This window comes from Neomonachus schauinslandi, chromosome X (assembly GCF_002201575.2).
Source record: "Neomonachus schauinslandi chromosome X, ASM220157v2, whole genome shotgun sequence".
Taxonomy (NCBI): Eukaryota; Metazoa; Chordata; class Mammalia; order Carnivora; family Phocidae; genus Neomonachus; species Neomonachus schauinslandi.
In genome coordinates this window covers 56,484,613-56,506,054 of record NC_058419.1, presented here as the reverse complement: position 1 = coordinate 56,506,054, position 21,442 = coordinate 56,484,613, and the positions used below count along the sequence as shown (strand labels likewise).

Genomic DNA, 21,442 nt, shown 5'->3' with positions numbered 1-21,442 from the left:
ATTTTATGATGAGAGGAAGAGAAATTTTTCAAAGACCCAGAACAAAAGGGTGTTTCCAGGTTTTTCAAAGGTTATGAAAGAATAAACCTGAGATGATGATAACAGACACTCTGCTCAAGCTGTTTTAGGAAGCCTTCTTTTTATCTAATATTATCATTCATATTATTAGCCATGCAAAACAGATTTCCCTACCTCCAATTTTCAAAAAGAATATCTGATTCTGTTTTAGTGATTTTAGATGCTATTACTTATTATCCTTTAATAAATCAATCAACAAATTATCAGAACATCTAAATATCCCATCTTACTTTTATCTGGACAATTTTAACTTCATCAAAGCTTATATCGGTAAGAGATTTCTTCCTCTGGCCTCTTCTGTGTCCAAATTTACACTTATTTCTCATCACTTGTTCATCATCTTCTATGGGTCTCCGAACATATTTAAAGCGATCTTTGAGAGCTCGTTTCCATAAAAACAAGCCACAGCCATCCTCGTCCAGGAAAGGGTGGGCCTGCAGCAAGGCGTTGACCACATCATTGTACTGCTGGGTGCTGGGATACAGTGAGCCTTCCCGATACTTAGTCATGTCGGCCTGGAGAAACTCAATGATCCTTATCCTCATGCTGTGATCGGGACACTTCTGTTCTGCTAACATGCATTTGACATCATAGGGAAACTCTGGTAAAACATAGGACTTAGTCCATTGCAATGCTTTATTCCTTGCTAGAACATGTTTCATATTCCTTCTCTGTTTCAGTACTCTTTGGTCAATTAGTCCATTATCAAGGTTTTTGGCTGCATAGAAAGATGGTGTCTGCTTCCCACGGTTGGCAGGACTAGGGGACTCTTCATCCTCTGGGTCTGCTCCTGCTTGAGCAAGAGGGGCTGTTTCTCTAGGGCTTCCAAAGGACTCCAGTCTTTGACTCTCCTGCTTATATTTTTTAATTAAATCCATCAGAACAGCCTGGTGCCCAATTTTCTTTACCAGTTGCTGAACCATCCAATCATTAAGTGCTAGAAGAGCGGCCCCACTTACTTCTTCCTCTTGAAACCTATGAACTAGCTCTCCTAAGTTTTTCTCCACCAACCAACTGCAGACCTGATCAACTGACCAGGTTTCCATGGCTGTGTCCTGTGAATACACCTTCTCCTACTTTTTTTCCATAGGCATCCCTCAGCTTTACTAACAGACCGCCAAAGCTGTACAATGGTACCCAATCCTGTACCATTCCAAAATCTCTTTTCAAAGATGACATGATACTTTATGTGGAACACCCAAAAGACTCCACCCCCAAATTACTAGCACTCATACAGCAATTCAGTAATGTGGCAGGATACAAAATCAATGCACAGAAATCAGTTGCTTTCTTACACACCAGCAAAGCAACTGTAGAAAGAGAGATTAGAGAAACGATTCCATTTACAATAGCACCAAAAACCGTAAGCTACCTCGGAATAAACCGAACCAAAGCTGTAAAGGATCTATACTCTAGGAACTACAGAATACTCATGAAAGAAACTGAAGACACAAAAAGATCAGAAAACATTCCATGCTCATGGATTGGTAGAATAATCATTGTTAAAATGTCTATGCTACCCAGAGCAATCTATACCTTCAATGCCATCCTGATCAAAATTCCAATGACATTTTTCAACATGCTGGAAAAAACAGTGCTAAAATTTGTATGGAATCAGAAAAGACCCAGAATAGCCAAGGAAATATTGAAAAAGAAAAACAAAGCTGGGGGTATCACACTGCCCCATTTCAAGCTGTGTTACAAAGCAGTGATCACCAAGACAGCATGGTACTGGCACAAAAACAGACATATAGACCAATGGAACAGAATAGAGAACACAGATATGGACCCTCAACTCTATGGTAAATAATCTTTGACAAAGCAGGAAAAAACATGCATGGAAAAAAGACAGTCTCTTCAAAAAATGGTGCTGGGAAAATTGGACAGCCACATGCAGAATGAAATTCGACCATTCTCTAATACCATACACAAAGATAAACTCAAAATGGATGAAAGGCCTCAATGTGAGACAGGAATCCATCAAAATCCTAGAGCAGAACATAGGCAGTAGCCTCTTTGACATTGGCCACAGCAACTTCTTTCATGATACATCTCCAAAGGCTAGTGAAACAAAAGCAAAAATGAACTTTTGGGACTTCAGAAAGATAAAAAGCTTCTGCACAGCAAAGGAAACAAAACAAAGAGGTAAGCCACAGAATGGGAGAAGATATTTGCAAATGACACTACAGATAAAGGGCTGGTATCCAAGATCTATAAAGAATTCTCAAACTCAACACCCAAAAAAACAAATAATCAAGTCAAAAAATGGGCAGGAGACATGAACAGAAACTTCTCCAAAGATGACATACAAATGGCTAACAGACACATGAACAAATGTTCACCATCATTAGCCATCAGGAAAATTCAAATCAAAACCACATTGAGATACCACCTTACACCAGTTAGAACGGCAAAAATTGACAAGCCAAGAAACAAGAAATGTTGAAGAGGTTGTGGAGAAAGGGGAACCCTCTTACACTGTTGGTGGGAATGCAAGTTGGTACAGCCACTTTGGAAAACAGTGTGGAGGTTCCTCAGAAAATTAACAGTAGAGCTACCCTATGATCCAGCAATTGCACTCCTGGGTATTTACTCCAGAGACACAGATGTAGTGAAAAGAAGGGCCACATGCACCCCAATATTCATAGCAGCAGTGTCCGCAATAGCCAAACTGTGGAAAGAGCTGAGATGCCCTTCAACAGATGAATGGATAAAGAAGATGTGGTCCATATATACAATGGAATATTACTCAGCCATCAGAAAAGATGAATACCCACCTTTTACATCAACATGGATGGGAGTGGAGGAGATTATGCTAAGTGAAATAAGTCAAGCAGGGAAAGTCAATTATCATACGTTTTCACTTATTTGTGGAGCATAAGGAATAGCATGGAGGATATCAGAAGAAAGGGAAAAATGAAGGTGGGGAAATCAGAGCGGTAGATGAACCATGAGAGACAATGGACTCCGAGAAACAAACTGAGGGTTCTAGAGGGGAGGGGGGTGGGAGGATGGGTTAGCCTGGTGATGGGTATTGAGGAGGGCATGTTCTGCATGGAGCACTGGGTGTTATGTACAAACAATGAATCATGGAACACTACATCTAAAACTAATGATGTAATGTATGGGGATTAACATAACAATAAAAAAACTAATGATGTATGGTGACATAACATAATAAAATAAAATAAAAAAAAACAGATATAAGTAAAATGCCTGGAGATTTTAAAGCAATAATCATAATGATACCCACCAGGCTTGAGAAAAGAATAGAAGACTTCAGGGAGGCCCTTACCACAGAGATAAAGGGGTTAATAAAAAGTCAGAAATGAAAAATGCAGTAAGTAAGATTTTTTTTTTTAAAAACTGAGATTCCAAAAAGACTGGATGTAATGACAACAAGGATAGAGGAAGCAGAGGAATGAATGAGTGATATAGAAAACAGAATAATGGCAAATAATGAAGGTGAACAAAACAGAAAGAAGAATTATTGAGCACGAGAACAGACAGGGAACTCAGTGATTCCATCAAATGTAGTAACATTCGTATAGTAAGAATCCAACAAAAAAAGAGAGAAAAGGGGGCAGAAGGTTTATTTGAGGAAATAATAGATAAAAACTTCCCTAATCTAGGGAACGAAACAGACATCCAAATCCAGGAGGCACACAGAACTCTCACTAAAATCAACAAAAGCAGGCCAACACTAAGACATATTGTAGTAAAATTTGCAAAATATAGTATTAAAGAAAAAATCCTAAAAACAGTAAGACAAGTCCCTAACTTACAAGGGAAGACCTAAAAGGCTAGCTTCAGATCATTCCACAAAATTGGCAAGCCAGAAAGGAGTGGCATAATATATTCAACTTCCTGAATGGGAAAAATCTGCAGCAAAGAATACTCTATCCAGCAAAGCTATCATTCAGAATAGGAGAGATAAAGAGCTTCTCAGACAAACAAAAACTAAAGGAGTTTGTGACCACTAAACCAGTCCTGAAAAAAATATTAAAGGGGACTCTTTGGGAAGGAAAAAGTGACAAAGGCTAAAAAGGAACAGAGAAAATCTCCAGAAAATGACAAAACAAGTAATAAAATAGCAGTAATAAAATTCATATCTATCAATAATTACTCTGAATGAAAATGGACTAAACACTCCAATCAAAAGACATAGGGTATAAGAATGGATTAAAAAAACAATACCCATCTATATGCTGCCTATAAGAGACTCATTTTAGACCTAAAAACACCTGCAGATTGAAAGTGAGGGGATGGAGAAATATTTCTCATGCAAATGAAAGTCAAAAGAAAGATGGAGTAACAATACTTGTATCAGACGAACTAGATTTTAAACCAAATGCCTTAAGAAGAGATGAAGAAGGGCACTATATCATAATAAAGGGGACTATCCAAGAAGATCAAACAATTAAACTTATGCCCCCAACATGGGAACACCCAAATATTATAGAACAATTAATAACAAACTAAAAGGCAGTAATTGATAATAATACAATAGTAGGCGACTTAAACATCCCACTTATAGCAATGGACAGATCACTTAAGCAGAAAATCAACGAGGAAACAATGGCTTTAAGTGACACACTGGATCAGACGGACTTAACAGATATCCAACTTAAAGCAGCAGAATGCACATTCTTTTCAAGTGCACAGGGGACATTCTCCAGAATAGATCACACATTATATAAAAAAAATCAAGCCTCAACAAGTACAAAAAGACAGATCATACCTATTCTATGCAAACTGAAGTCAACCACAAGAAAAATTTGGAAAGACCACAAATACATGGATTTTAAACAACATGCTACTAACAAATGGGCCACCCAGGAAATCAAAGAAGAAGAAAAAACCATGGAAACAAATGAAAATGAAAACACAATGGTTCAAAACCTTTGGGATGCAGCAAAAGTGGTCGTAAGAGGGAAGTATACAGCAATACAGGCCTACCTCAAGAAACAAGAAAAATCTCAAATACACAACCTAATCTTACACCTAAAGCAGCTAGAATAAGAACCATGAACGAAGCCAAAAGCTAGCAGAAGAAAGGAAATAATAAAGATTAAAGCGGAAATAAATGATACAGAAATTAAAATAACCAGTAAAACAGATGAATGGAACCAGGAGCTGGTTCTTTGAAAGAATTAATAAAATTGATAAACCCCAGCAAGACTTATCAAAAAGAAAAGAGAAAGGAACCAAATAAATGACAAATGAGAGAGGAGAAATCACAACTGACACCACAGAAATATAAGAGAATATTATGAAAAACTATATGCCAACAGATTGGACAACCTGGAAGAAGTGGGTAAATTCCTAGAAACAGAAACTACAAAAACTGAAACAGGAAGAAATATAAAATTTGAACAGACCATAACCAGCAAATAATTCAATCAGTAATCAAAAATCTGCCAACAAACAAAACTGCAGGTCCAGATGGCTTCCCAGGGGACTTTTACCAAACATTTAAAGAAGGGTTAATAACTACTTATTCTTCTCAAAATATTCCAAAACACAGCAATGGAAGGAAAATATCCAAACTCATTCCATGAGGACAGCATTTTCCAAAATAAAATCTAGTTTGTCTGATTCCAAAACAAGACAAAGACTCCACTAAAAATACAACTACAGGCTAATATCCTTCATGAACATGGATGCAAAAATTCTCAACAAGATACTAGCAAATTGAATCCAACAGTACATTAAAAACAACATTCACCACAATCAAGTGGGATTTATTCCTGGGCTGCAAGGGTGGTTCAATATTTGTAAATCAATTAATGTGGCAAACCACATTAATAAAAGATAAGAACCATATGATCTTTTCAATAGATGCAGAAAAAACATTTGACAATGTACAACATCCATTCTTGATAAAAACCCTTAACAAAATATGGATAGAGGGAACATACCTCAACATAATAAAGGCCATATATAAAAAAAAAAAAAAACACAGCTAATATCATCCTCAATGGGGAAAAACTGAGATTTTCCTCTAAGGTCAGGAACAAGATGGGGATGTCCACTCTAACCACCATTATTTAACACAGTAATGGAAGTCCTAGACATAGCAATCAGACAACAGAAAGAAGTAGAAGACATCCAAATTGGTAAGGAAGAAGTCAAACTTTCACTATTTGCAGATGACACGATACTCTATATAGAAAACCCGAAAGACTCCACCAAAAAATTGCTAGAACTGATACACAAATTCAAGCAATTCACAGGATATAAAACCAATGTTGAGAAACCTGTTGCGTTTCTATACACCAATAATGAAGCAGAAAGAGAAATCAAGGAATCAGTCCCATTTATAATTGCACCCAAACCCATAAAATACCTAGGAATAAACATAAAAGATCGGTACTCTGAAAAGTATAAAACACTGAAGAAAGAACCTGAAGATGACACAAAGAAATGGAAAAACATTCCATACTCATAGGAAGAACAAATATTGTTAAAATGTCCATGCTACCCAAAGCAATCTACATATTTAATGCAATTCATATCAAAATACCTACAGCATTTTTCACAGAGCTAGAAAAATAATCCTCAAATTCGTATGGAACCACAAAAGACCCCTAATAGCCAAAGCAATCCTGGAAAAGAAAAGCAAAGCTAGAGGCATCACAATTCCACACTTAAAGCTATGTTACAAACCTGTAGTCATCAAAACAATACGGAACTGGCACAAAAACAGAGACCCAGATCAATGGAACAGAATAGAGAACCCAGAAATGGACCCAACTAATCTTCAACAAAGCAGGAAATGCAATGGGAAAAAGAGAGTCTTTTCAGCAAATGGTGTTGGGAAAATTGGACAACCACATGCAAAAGAATGAAACTGGACCACTTTCTTACACAAGAATAAACTCAAAAACGGATGAAAGACCTAAATATGAGACAGGAAACCATTAAAATCTTAGAGAAGTACACATGCTGAATCCTCTTTCTCCTCAGCCATAGCAACTTCTTACTAGACACATCTCTGGAGGCAAGGGAAACAAAAGCAAAAATGAACTATTGGGACTAATAGACATGAAAAGATGCTCAACATCACTCATCATCAGGGAAATACAAATCAAAACCAGGATGAGATAACATCTTATACCTACCAGAATGGCTAAAACTAACAACAGAGGAATTAACAGATGTTGGCAATGATGCAGAGAAAGGGGAACTCTTACATTGTTAGTGGGAATGCAAACTTGTGCAGCCACTCTGGAAAACAGTATGGAGGTTCCTCAAAAGTTAAAAATAGAACTACCCTAATGACCCAGCAATTGCACTACTAGGTATTTGCCCAAAGGATACAAAAATACTGATTTAAAGGAGGACATGCACCCAATGTTTATAGCAGCATTACCAACAATAGCCAAACTATGGGAAGAGCCCAAATGTCCATCAACTGATGAATGGATAAAGAAGATGGTGTGTGTGGAATACTACCCACCCAATCAAAAAGAATAAAATGAATAAAATCTTACCATTTGCAATGCCGTTGATGGAGCTAGAGTGTATTATGGTAGAGAAAAAAGTCAGAGAAACAAATAGCATATGATTTCACTCATAGATGGAATTTAAGAAACAAACAGATGAACATAGGAGAAGGGGACAGAAAATAAAAGAGGGGGAGGCAAACCGTAAGAGACTCTTAACTCTAGAAAACAAACTGAGGGTTGATGGAGAGGAGGTGGGCAGGTGATGGGCTAAATGGGTGATGGATATTAAGGACTGCACCTGTTGTGATGAGCACAGGGTATTATTTTTAAGTGATAAATCACTAAAATTCTACTCCTGACACTAATGTTACACTATACCTTAACTAACTAGAATTTACATAAAAACTTGAAACAAACACAAAAAAGGAAAAAAAAAAATTGTATCATGAATTTTATTAATATATACTACATACTATATATTTAGCTATATATTAGTATTTGTAATAAATTACTATCTTTAGTAAATTACACATATTATATATAATTATATAGTACATGTTTTATACGTTTATATATAATGAAATATTACACCGCCATAAAATGGATGAGATTTTGCTATTTGCAACAACATGGACAGACCTATAAAATGTTATTCTAATTGAAATAAATCAGACTGAGAAAGACAAATACCATATGATTTCACTCTTACCTGGAGTCTAATGAAAAAAAAAATGAATGAATAAACAAGGAAAAAACAGAATCATACTTATAAATAGAGATCAAACTAATGGTTGTCAGTGGTAAGGGGAGTAAGGTGATGTGATGGACAAAATGGATGAAGGGAAGTGGGAGATACAGGCTTCCAGTTATGGAATAAACAAGTCACGGGAATAAAAGGTATAGCATAGCGAATATGGTCAATGATGTTGTAGCAGCACTGTATGGGAAGAGAGGGTAGCTACATTTGTGGGGAGCACAGCATAATGTATATGGAAGTTGAACTGCTTTGTTGTACACCTGAAACTAATGTAACATTGTGTGTCACCTATATTCAAAAAAATTTTTTAAGTGAAAACATATTTCTTGAGTTTTATAAGTGCCATACACTGTTCACATGAATCTGATCCTTGTAACAGTCCTGAGGTATAAATACTATCATTATCCCTATTTTATAGATGGGGAAGCTGAGGTACAGAGAGATTAAGCAACTTCCCTAAGGTCATTCAGCTATTATGTAAAAGAGTTAGTATTTGAACCCAGCCTATGTTCTCAACTACCATATAACAGTGTATTGTTAGAATGCATCTTCCTGGTTAACTGAACTGTTTAGCTGCCTTGGAAGTATCTTTCGTATATACTATTTCTATACTATATGAAAGTAAACTTCAGTTGTACACATATAGCTTTACAAATTCAAAATCAAGTCAAAGATAAGGCAATATGATATCCATGAAAAGTCATTAAATTAAAGAGACTAAAAGGTGAAAGTAAACTTAATGTATTTTAAAGATTTTATTTATTTATTTGACAGAGAGAGACACAGCGAGAGAGGGAACACAAGCAGGGGGAGTGGGATAGGGAGAAGCAGGCTTCCCGCCGAGCAGGGAGCCCAATGTAGGGCTCGATCCCAGGACCCTGGGATCATGACCTGAGCCGAAGGCAGACGCTTAACGACTGAGCCACCCAGGCGCCCCAAACTTAACATATTTTAATGTCTTAAGCACATTTTTGGTCATATACTTAAAACTACAGTGCATTTGCATAGCATAGGATAAAGAATAAAAAGTCTAAAATATGTGATCTGTAAAAAGAAAAATTAAAATTGCTTAACAATTGATCACTTCCTTTGTTAATGTCTAAAGATTAAATTGATTTTAGTATTACACTTGAATACATGATTTTTATGATATTTTCTACTCTGAATAAGAAATCTGTATTTATTTGGTATATTTTTATCAAACAAATTTGTTTTTAGGAATTAAAATTCTGACTAATCAAAATACAAAAAAATTGTTGAAAAATTAAAAATACTGTGAGAATTATATATCTTATTAAACAATGCCTACAATCTCCTAAACAGGATATTTTCTTTAACAAAAACTACAAAATGAATTTTATGTATTATACTTTATTGAATGCAAGACAGTAACTGAATAGTATTTAATGTAAAGTACCACAGTATTTGTCAACCTTGAATTACACCATAAAAAGTTACAAAATTCTACCTGTTCTTAATGGAAAGAAAGTAGAAGTTGGTGCTGATTCAAGAATGGGTGAATTTGATCAGTTGATACTGAAAAGAGATAAAGATTAACTGAGTATGAGGATTAGTCAAGAAGTGAGAATATTCTCAGAAAGAATAACATAAAACCTTCATTAGCTAAAAGAGTACCTGAGCAATTTAAATTCTTTTATCTTCCCAGTTACTTAACTGGGAAAAATACCTTTGAAATCAGTAACATCCTTAAAAGGAAAATAAATCTTTACATATTGATTACTATGGCTAATGAAGAATGAAGTACACTAGATTTAGACATTAATTAAACCCAGTATTTAAAAGTAAAAAAGAATTTACTAAAGAATTCCCGTATTTTCTCTAAAGCCATAATTTTGTAGTATGTCTTACAAACAAGCTATTTTGCTCATGAATATCTTTAAAATGCATTTCTTGGGGCGCCTGGGTGGCTCAGTTGGTTAAGTGACTGCTTTCGGCTCAGGTCATGATCCTGGAGTCCCTGGATCGAGTCCCGCATCGGGCTCCCTGCTCGGCAGGGAGCCTGCTTCTCCCTCTGACCCTCCCCCCTCTCATGTGCTCTCTCTCTCTTATTCTCTCTGTCTCAAATAAATAAATAAAATCTTTAAAAAAAAAAAAGCATTTCTTTGTTTAAAAAACTAAATAAATCACAATACTTCACATCATTTACTTTCTATAAATTTCATTTTATTACCTTTGAGGAATGAGTGTAACCCACAAAGTCTCACTGGTATGTATTTTGATTATGTTTGATTTACTCAGGTGCAACTGCATTAGTTACAGCGCTTACCAACATTTGTCTTCCAGTGATTCTTCCAATAGGAAGAGCAATGAGTTTAGTTCATAATTTTGTCATTACAGTCTCAAATTTTAAGCCAAGTGAAGGCATTTGGTTCCACTCAGCTGGACATACTAATTATATGCCTGTCATTTATATAGTGAGACCAGTCTAGATGTATTTGTCTACTTAAGTAATTGTTTTAAGGGAAAATTGATAACAATGAAACCTGCTTAGAAATAACAAATTTATACAGTATTTAGAATTTACTCTTCCTAAATACTATTTTACTTTTTGATTTCTACAATCAGCACATAGATGATCATTAACAGCTCAACACTATTAGTATAAATATGAGAAATCTACAACATAGCTAAGCTAACCCAGATACATGAGCATTCAGACAGAATAGTAAAAAATGTTCTCTCAGGAATCCTAATTGAGACTAATTCTTCTGAAGATACTTTTTTTTTAAAAGTATGAATGCTGTCAAATTCCATACTATCCTCCCTTAATAGGTGGGATTCTTATACCATTTGAAAGTATTCATCATTTTCAGTTTTTGGTGTTTGACCTGGGAAATAATGAAATTTTTCTGTGAAGAAACAATTCTGTAAACTTTTAAAACCTGTTCTATTGTGTTCAAGATAAATTTTATTCAAAAGGTTCAGGAAAAAAGACAAAACTCTTAAAAGAGATTTAGAAGTAAAAGTTGTGTAAGGGAAGAGAATTATTATGTAACATTGTAAGCTAAAAATATTTGCTTACAACCAGGGAGCTTTGAAAGAGGAAAATAAATGAGCCGGAAAAAGGTTTGGATACTTAAAATAAATACATGGCATATACTCCTTTTTTTTTCTGACTTGAAAATTTAAAAAAATTAAGAGAAAGGGAAAGGGTGGTTTAAAGCCTTCTGTGATATTAGACCAGTTCTGTTTCAGAAGACAGACAAGCTAATTACCAAGAGCAGAACAACTTGCCACCAGTTCTGATACCATGACTCTCAATTAGGGCAAAAGCAGGAAAATACACTATTAAAGACTTTTAATGTCCAAGTTACAAATTATTCCTGAAAGTCTATGAACAGGCCCAAAACATAAGACAAAAAGGAGGAAAAAAGAAGCCAAACTTTAAGTAAGAAAGTGAAAAAAACAAACAAACATGAACTTCCCTTTTTTTTCTGGAACAGGACTAAGTATAAATAATAAATTCAAGCTTTTCTCTTTCAGTTAAACTTCCTGATGTAAGCCTCAGTACTGAGACTAAAAAAACCAAAGCCAGTGTATTTGTCTATATTGCTGGCTTTGCATTTATAAACTGATTAAGACATATTAAAGATTAGCAAAATAATTTTATCACAGAAAAAAGTGAGAAAGCTGAAGTTGGAGAGAGCTTTAAAGAAAAATCCAGTTTGCTTAAACTGTCATATGTTTTATCAACATGTATACAGGACAGGTGTTTTTCTACATACATGCAAAATCTGGACCATTGAGGGTGTTCAACTTGTATGAGATCTTTTCTAAACTCTTTAGACTACCCCCCCATTTTCTAATAGAAACCAAGACCTAACAAATTATGAAACTTGTTCAAGGTCAAAGAATTAATTGCAAGGAATTCTGTAGACTCTTGGGCCAATACTTTTTCCACTATAACAGTATTCTTCCTAAATTTACTATAAAGTCAAGCTGGAAATTTATTCTTATAACATTAAATACAAGAACTGAAAACTAAATAAAAAACTTGTTAAAAATTTTTTTTTCTGTTCAGTATCATGACACCTTAAGATATAGTGCTTTAAAACCTTTTATTTTTCATTTACTAGTGGGTAAAATGTTTTTGAGAAAGTTTGTTTTTTTAAGTTAGAAAATGTTACTGTAGAAACAAAACTGGATGTAGGGTTTTTAAAATTTTTATTTATTATATTTAATTTATTTTTATTTATTTACTCAGTACTGCTAAGCATAATGTACATATATGTGAGTTCTAGGAAGAGAAATGGTAAGCCATGATTCAGTTCCTCATATCGGACAAGAAATGTTAAAGTTATTCATGCTATAATTAACCCTAAGAAGCAGCAGAGGGCAGAGTTAAGATGGTAGAGGAACAAGGGACCCTAATTTCGTCTGATCCCTGGAATTCAGATAGTTATCAGATCATTCTGAACACCTTCAAAATTAACCAGAGATCTGAGAAAAGAACTGCTGCAATTCTACGAATAGAAAAGCGACCACTTTTTGCAAGACAGGAGGTGTGGAGACGGGAATCCAAGGCGATATATCGGAAGATAAACCGCAGGGGGAGGGAGCCTCCATAAGCCTGCTACTTAAAAGTGCTGTAAGCAGTGGAGCGCAAAATTGGAACTTTTAGAAGACTGATCCGAAGGTGCTCAAGAGGCAAAGTGGGGCAGAATATATGTGGGACAGTGTGGTCTTAGGATCCCTGGTGTCACAAAAAGAACAGAGGTGCCTGAGGAGGGAAGCTGGCTGAACAGCAAGTCTAGGCACCAGCTTTCTGCTCCCTGTTGCCATAAACTGTGAACAGCTGCACGGTCTGGCGACTGCTCTCCAGGCAGGGGACCAAGAAAAGGCAGAAGCGCTCGGAGAACTCCCTCCCTAACCTGGGTAGAACAGCATGGGTCTGCTGCAGGAGTCTGTCAAGTTTAGACACTGAAAAAATGGGGTTACAGCCCTGAGATAAAAATGCTAGTTCACAGTCTGGGTGAACACAGAGTTCAGATGGAAACCAGGGAGACAAGAGTGATTGACTGCTTTTCTGTGAGGCTCAATGAAGAGTAGGGGGGGCACGAACTTTTAGCTCCAGGGTTAGAGATCAGGGCACTGCCATTTTCATCCACCCCCATTGGTGCTGAAAGCCTTCAGGGAGCAAAACAGCGACGCACAATGCAATCCAGAGCCGCTTACACTGAGCATGGCCCCTTGGCAAGGGGAGTGCAATTCCACCAGGGGAAAGACACCTGAGAATCAGCACAACAGGCCCCTCCCCCAGAAGACCAGCAGGAATATTCAGCTAACACCAAGTTTACTGATAATAGAGAACTGCAAAACTTCAGCTCCTAAGGAAAACAGTTTATACCATTTGTGTTTTTTTTATTTTTCTTATTATTCTTTAGGCTTTCAGTTTTACATTTTTTTTTCCTTTTCAGTTATTTTCTTATTTTATCAATTCTTATTTAAAGTTTTTAAATTTTTATTTTCACATTTATGCTTTATATATATATTTCATTTTTGTATTTTCACTGTATTCAATTTTATTTTTGTATATATATCATTTTTTTTTTCTTTCCTATTTTGGGATCTTGTTTCTTCTAACAAATGGACCAAAATAAAACCAGGATCTAGTTTATTGTTGTGTTCTGTTCTACTTCTTATTTGAATTTTTTCTCTCTCGTTTTCGGTTTTCTTCTGATTTGTTTAGTGTGTGTTTTTCTGGTGCTGTTGTTGCTATTTTTGTATTTTCTCTTTCACCTATTCTTTTCTGACATAACGACAAGATGGAATAACTCACCCCAAAAGAAAGAACAGGGGCAATACGGCCAGCAATTTAACCAATACGGGTATAAGTAAAATGTCAGAACTAGAATTCAAAACAATGATAATAAAGATACTGGCTAGGCTTGAGAAAAGCATAGAAGACATTACAGAATCCCTTACTGGAGAAATAAAAGAACTAAAACCTAATCAGGACAAAATAAAAAAGGCTATTACTCAGATGCAATAAAAAAATGGAGGATCTAACTGCTAGGATAAATGAGGCAGAAGAGTCAGTGATACAGAAGACAAAATGATGGAGAATTAGGAAGCTGAGAAAAAGAGAGATAAACAGCTATTGGATCACAAAGGGTGGATTCAAGAGATCAGATATACCATAAAGCAAAACAGAATTAGAATAACTGGGGTCCCAGAGTAAGAGGAAAGAGAGAGGTGGACAAAAGGTTTATTTAAACAAATTATAGCTGAGAACTTCCCTAATCTGGGGAAGGAAACAGGCATTCAAATCCGGGAGGCACACAGAATCCCCTCCAAAATCAATAAAAATAGGTCAACACCTTGATACATAATAGTGAAGCTAGCAAATTTCGGAGGTAAAGAGAAAATCCTGAAAGGAGCTCCAGGCAAGAGGTCCTTAACCAACAAGGGTAGTAACATAAGGATGGCAGCAGTCCTGTCCACAGAGACCTGGCAGGCCAGAAAGGACTGGCATGATATATTCAAGGTGCTAAATGAGAAAAATATGCATGCAAGAACACTTTATCTAGCAAGGCTGTCATTCCAAATAGAAGGAGAGATAAAGAGCTTCCAGGACAAACAGAAACTAAAAGAATTTGTGATCACTAAACCAGCCCTGCAAGAAATATTAAAGGGGATTGATTCTGTAAGCGAAAAGAGAGCCCAAAAGTAACACAGACCCTAAAAAAACAGAGACAATCTATAGAAACTGACTTTACAGGTAATACAATGGCACTAAATATGTATCTTCCAATAATTCCTTTGAATGTAAATGGAGTAAATGCTCCTATCAAAAGACACAGGGTAGCAAATTGGATAAAAAAAGAAGACCCATCCATATGCTGTCTATAAGACTCATTTTAGACCCAAAGACACCTCCAGATTGAAAGTGATGGGGTTAAGAACCATTTATCATGCTAATGGACAACAAAAGAAAGCTGGAGTAGCCACCCTAATATCAGACAAACTAACCAAACACTGTAGTAAGAGATGAAAAAGGACACTATATCATAATAAAAGTCTACCCAACAAGAAGATACAATTGTAAATATTTATGCCAACTTGGAAGCAGCCAATTATATAAGCCAATTAATAACAAAATTAAAGAAACACATTGATAATAATAATAGTAGGGGACTTTAACACTGCACTCACAGCAATGGACAGATCATCTAAGATCAACAATGACACACTGGACCAGATGGACTTCACAGATATATTCAGAGCATTCCATCTTTTTTATTATTATTATTATGTTATGTTAATCACCATACATCATTAGTTTTTGATGTAGTGTTCCACGATTCACTGCTTGCGTACAACACCCAGTGCTCCATGCAGAACGTGCCCTCCCCAATACCCATCACCAGGCTAACCCATCCCCCCACTCCCTCCCCTCTAGAACCCTCAGTTTGTTTTTCAGAGTCCACAGTCTCCCATGGTTCATCTCCCCCTCCAATTTCCCCCCCCCTCCCTCTTCCCCCCCCCTCTCCTCTTTTTTTTTTTTTAACGTATAATGTATTATTTGTTTCAGAGGTACAGGTCTGTGATTCAACAGTCTTACACAATTCACAGTGCTCACCATAGCACATACCCTCCCCAATGTCTATCACCCAGCCACCCCATTCCTCCCACCCCCACCACTCCAGCAACCCTCAGTTTGTTTCCTGAGATTAAGAATTCCTCATATCAGTGAGGTCATATGATACATGTCTTTCTCTGATTGAATTATTTCCATCTTAAAGCAACAGAATACACATTCTTCTCGAGTACACATGGAACATTCTCCAGAATAGATCACATAGTGGGGTCTCAACCAATACCAAGAGATTGGGATTATTCCCTGCATATTTTCAGACCATAATGCTTTAAAACTTGAATACAATCTCAAGTGAAAATTTGGAAGGAACACAAATACATGGAGGTTAAAGAACATCCTACTGAAGAATGAATGGGTCAACCAGAAAATTAAAGAAGAATTTAAAAAATTCATGGAAACAAATAAAAATGAAAACACAACTGTTCAGAACCTTTGGGATGCAGCAAAGGTGGTCCTAACGGGAAGTACATAGCAATACAGGCCGTTCTAAAAAACAGGAAAAGTCTCAAATATACAACCTAACCTTACAACTAAAGGCGCTGGAGAAAGACTGCAAATAAAGCCTAAATCCAGCAGGAGAAAAGAAATAATAAAGATTAGAGCAGAGATCAGTGAAACAGAAATCAAAAGAACAGCAGAACAGATAAATGAAACTAGGAGCTGGTTCTTTGAAAGAATTAACAAGATCGATAAACACCCCATCAGATTTATCAAAAAGAAAAAAGAAAGAACTGAAATAAGTAACATCATAAATAAAGAGGAGATCGTAACCAACACCGAAGAAATACAATTATAAGAGCATATTATGAGCAAGTATATGCCAACAAATTAGGCAATCTGGAAGAAATGGATGCATTCCTAGAAACATATAAATTATCCGCACTGAAACAGGAAGAGATAGAAAACCGCAACAGAGCCATAACCAGCAAAGAAATTGAATCAGTAATCAAAAATTTCCCAACAAACAAGAGTCCAGGACCAGATGGCCTCCCAGCGAAATTCTACTAAACATTTAAAGAAAAATTAATACCTATTCTTCTGAAGGTGTTTCAAAAAACAGAAATGGAAGGAAAACTTCCAAACTCCTTCTATGAGGCCAGCATTACCTTGATCTCCAAACCAAAGACCCCATCAAAAAGGAGAATTACAGAACCATATCCCTGATGAACATAGATGCAAAAAATTCTCACCAAGATACTAGCTAATAGGATCCAACAGTACATTAAAAGGATTACTGGGGTGCCTGGGTGGCTCAGTGGATTAAGCGTCTGCCTTTGTCTCAGCTCATGATCTCAGGGTTCTGGAATCAAGCCCTGCATTAGGCTCCCTGCTCAGTGGGGAGTCTGCTTCTCTCTCTCCCTCTGCCCCTTCCCCCTGGCTTATGCTCTCCCTCTCTGATAAATAAATGAAATCTTTAAAAAAAAAAAAAAAAAGATTATTCATCACAACCAAGTGGGATTTATTCCTGGGCTGCAAGGGTGGTTCAACAACCTCAAATCAATCAATATCATACACCACATTAAAAAAAGGACAAGAACCATATGATCCTCTCAATAGATGCAGAAAAAGCATTTGACAAAATATAGCATCCTTTCTTGATTAAAACTCTCCACAGTGTAGGAATAGAGGGAACATACCTCAAAATCATAAAAGCCATCTATGAGAAGCCTACAGTGAATATCATTTTTAATGGGGAAACAGTGAGAGCTTTTCCCTTAAGGTCAGGAACATGACAGGGATGTCCAATCTCACCATTCTTTAACAGTTTGGAAGTACTAGCCTCAGCAATCAGACAACAAAAAGAAAAAAAAAAGGCATCCAAATTGGCAAGAAACAAGTCAAAGTTTCACTCTTTGCAGACAATATGATACTATATGTAGAAAACCCAAAAGACTCCATAAACAAATTGCTAGAACTGATACATGAATTCAGGAAAGTTGCAGGATAGAAAATCAACACACAGAATCAGATGCATTTCTATACACTAACAATGAGACAGAAGAAAGAGAAATTAAGGACTCAATCCCATTTACAACTGCACTGCCAATATCCTCTAGTACTTTGTCATTAGCTCACCCCAGGCCTTAAAAACCCTCCCACCCTCTACCTCAGGGGAGTTGGAATTCAGACTGAGTTGTTCTGCCCTCTCTCTTTTTTGCAATACTCTTCAATAAGGTTTTCCTTGTCTTTTAAACTTTGATGCAATCTTTGCTTTGACACCACCTTTTCACCCTAAAAAGGCATCTCATTCCTTTGTAGCAGTGGCTTTCAAACTTTCATGTATTTCTGAATCACCTACAGGGCTTCTCAGAACACGGTTTCTGAAGTAGTAGGCCAGGGTTCAGTTTTCATATATTTCCAATAAGTCTCCAGATAAGCCATGGCTGGTCCAGAGACCATATTTTGGCCTAAATTTTCCACAAACTGTCCTAACCTTCTGAAGCCCCTGGAGGCTCGAGCACATTTGCTGTAATGAGGTCATTTCTGGAGCTGATGAAGATGTGTTTTTCCTCACAATCTTCTCACTCTCCCCTTTTAAAAATTTATGTTAATTCCAGTACAGTTAACATACACTGTCATTTTTGTTCCAAGTGAACGAGATAGTGATTCAACAATTCTATACGTCACTCAGTGCTCATCATGGTAAGTGTACTCCTTAATCTTCATCACATATTTCAGCCATCTCTCTACCTACCTCCCCTCTGATAACCATCATTCTTTTTAAAAGATTTTATTTGAGAGAGAGAGAGAAAAAAAAAAAAACAGCATGAGAGGGGAGAGGGTCAGAGGGAGAAGCAGGCTCCCCGCTGAGCCGGAAGCCTGATGTGGGACTCCATCCCAGAACTCCAGGATCATAACCTGAGCCGAAGGCAGTCACCCAACCAACTGAGCCACCCAGGCGCCCCTGATAACCATCATTTGTTTTCTATAGTGAAGAGTCTGTTTCTTGGCTTGTCTCTCTTTTATTTTTCCTTTGATCATGTTTTGTTTCTTCAATTCCACATGAGTGAAATCAGATGGTATTTGCCATTTTCTGACTTATTTCGCTTAGCATTCTAATTTCTAGCTGCATCCATGGTGTTGCAAATGGGAAGATTTCATTCTTTTTAGGGCTGAATAATATTCCACTGCATATATAAACCACATCTTCTTTATCCATTCATCTATTGATGGTCACATGGGCTGCTTCCATAAATTGGCTAGTGTAAATAATGCTGCAATAAATAGAGGGGTGCATGTATTCCTTCAAATTAGTGTTTCGTACTTCTTGGTAAAATGCCATTACTGGATTGTAAAGTACTTCTATTTTTAACTTTCTGAGGAACCTCTATATTGTTTTCCACAGTGGCCACACCAGTTTACATTGGCACCAACAATGCACAAGTGCTCCTTTTTTTCTACAGCCTCACCAACACCTGTTGTTTCTGGAGTTGATTTTAACTATTCTGACAGGTGTGAGGTGACAGCTCATTGTAGTTTTGATTTGCATTTCCCTGATTTTAAGTGATACTGAGAATCTTTTCATGAGTCCATTGGCCATCTGTATGTCTTCTTTGGAGAAATATCTGTTCATGTCATCTGTCCATTTTTAAATTAGATTGTTTGTTTTTCAGGTGTTGAGTTGTAGAAGTTCTTTATATATTTTAGATAGGAGCCCTTTATAGAATGTCATATGCAAATAACTTCACACATTCCATAGGTTGCCTTTTAGTTTTGTTCACTGTTTCCTTCACTATGCAAAAGCTTTTTATTTTGATGTAGTCCCAGTGTTTTATTTTTGCTTTTGTTTCCCTTGTCTCAGGAGACATATAATGTAGCAGATGTCAGAAAAATTACCACCTGTGCCCTCTAGGATTTTTATGGATTTGGCTCTCACATTTAGGTCTTTAATCCATTCTGGATTTATGTTAGTCTATCGTCAAACAAAGAGGTCCAGTTTCATTATTTTGCATGCTGCTGTTAGGCTTCCCCAACTCCATTTGCTAAAGAGACTATCTTTTTCCCACTGTATACTCATTCCTCCTTTGTTAAAAATTAATTTACCATGGAACTGTGGGTTTATTTCTGGGTTTTCTGTTTGTTCCATTGATCTGTGTCTTTTTTTGGGTCAGTACCATACTGTTTTGATTACTATAGCTTATAATATAAATTGAAGCCTGGAATTATTATTTCTTTTTCAAGAATGCTTTGGATTAGGGAAATGTAAATCAAAACTACAATGATATATCACCTCGCACCTGTCAGAATGTCTAAAATAAAAAAAAGAAACAACAGATGTTGGCAAGGATGTGGAGAAAAAGGAACACTTGTGCACTGTTCATGGGAATGCAAACTGGTGCAGCCACTGTGGAAAACAGTACAGAGGTTCCTCAAAAAGTTAAAAATAGAACTACCATATGATCCATTAATGACACTACTGGCAATTTACCCCAAAAATACAAAAACACTAATTCGAATGGATACATTCACCCCTGTTTATTGCAGCATTTACACTAGCCAAATTATGGAAGCAACCCAAGTATTCAGTGATAGATGAATGGATAAAGAAGATGTGGGGTGTATGTAGAATTTTATTCAGCAGTAAAGAAGAATGAAATCTTGCCATTTGCAACAACATGGATTGAGCTAGAAAGTACAATGCTAAGAGAAGTCAGTCAGGGAAAGATAAATACCGTATGATTTCACTCATATGTGGAATTTAAGAAAGGAAACAATTGAGCAAAAATAAAAAAGAGAGAGAGAGACATGGAGACAAACCAAGAAACATACTCTTAACTACTGAGAACTGATGGTTTACCAGAGGGTAAGAATGTGAGGCAATGGATGAATAGGTGATGGGGATTGAGTGTACTTGTCATGATGAACACTGGGTGATGTATGAAATTGTTGCATCACTATATTGTACACCTGAAACTAATACAACACTGTATTTTACCTACACTGAAATAAAATAAAATAAAATAATTGAAGACTACTGTGTAGGTCTTTTTAGGCCTGCCTAGAGGAACCACAGAGATGGCAAGATCATTTGTCCAAGGTCATATGGTGATATTTATCTTTGAAATATAATATTAATAATAATAACAACAACAGTTATCATCACGTATTTGCTGGGAGTAATGGGGTACGTACTCCCATTAGTTATTTCATGTATTTCTTAAGATAACCCTATGAAGTAGGTACCATTAGTTCCATTTTATAGATTGGGAAACTAAGGCTAATGGAGTTTAATTAGATTACCTAAAATCACATATTTCAGTAAGTGGCAGAGCAGGGGTTCAGACATAATTTTTTCTGATTCAGGACCCATATAGCATATCACTGTGCTGATGCTGAAAATTAAAAAAAAAAAAAATGCTGCCCTCATATACTTTTCTTTCTCTAGTCATAAATCATCCTATTGTGCCAGCCTTAGAACTATGGGCTTTTTCCTATCTTACAATAAACAAAATAGTGCCCTGACATTCAATGATGATAGAATAAAAAGACTGTTTTCACTGTTCAGGGTCTTTTGTGATAACATACAAATTTTAG

The 21,442-nt window shown here is 36.3% G+C and overlaps 2 protein-coding genes across 2 annotated transcripts in view; both read right to left on the bottom strand.

Moving 5' to 3' along the window:
• CHM (CHM Rab escort protein) overlaps positions 1–21,442 on the bottom strand; it is a 209,070-nt gene that overhangs the window by 23,388 nt on the left and 164,240 nt on the right. The gene's annotated exons all lie outside the window — the stretch shown is intronic.
• On the bottom strand, positions 291–1,139 carry LOC123323412 (sterile alpha motif domain-containing protein 3-like). Its single transcript, XM_044911890.1, has one exon. The coding sequence runs from the start codon at positions 1,122–1,124 to the stop codon at positions 291–293; it is 834 nt and encodes a 277-aa protein (XP_044767825.1). The 5' UTR covers positions 1,125–1,139.

Bases quoted from the DNA above. Each gene is read 5' to 3' on its own strand.
- LOC123323412 (XM_044911890.1), bottom strand. From the start codon at position 1,124: ATGGAAACCTGGTCAGTTGATCAGGTCTGCAGTTGGTTGGTGGAGAAA.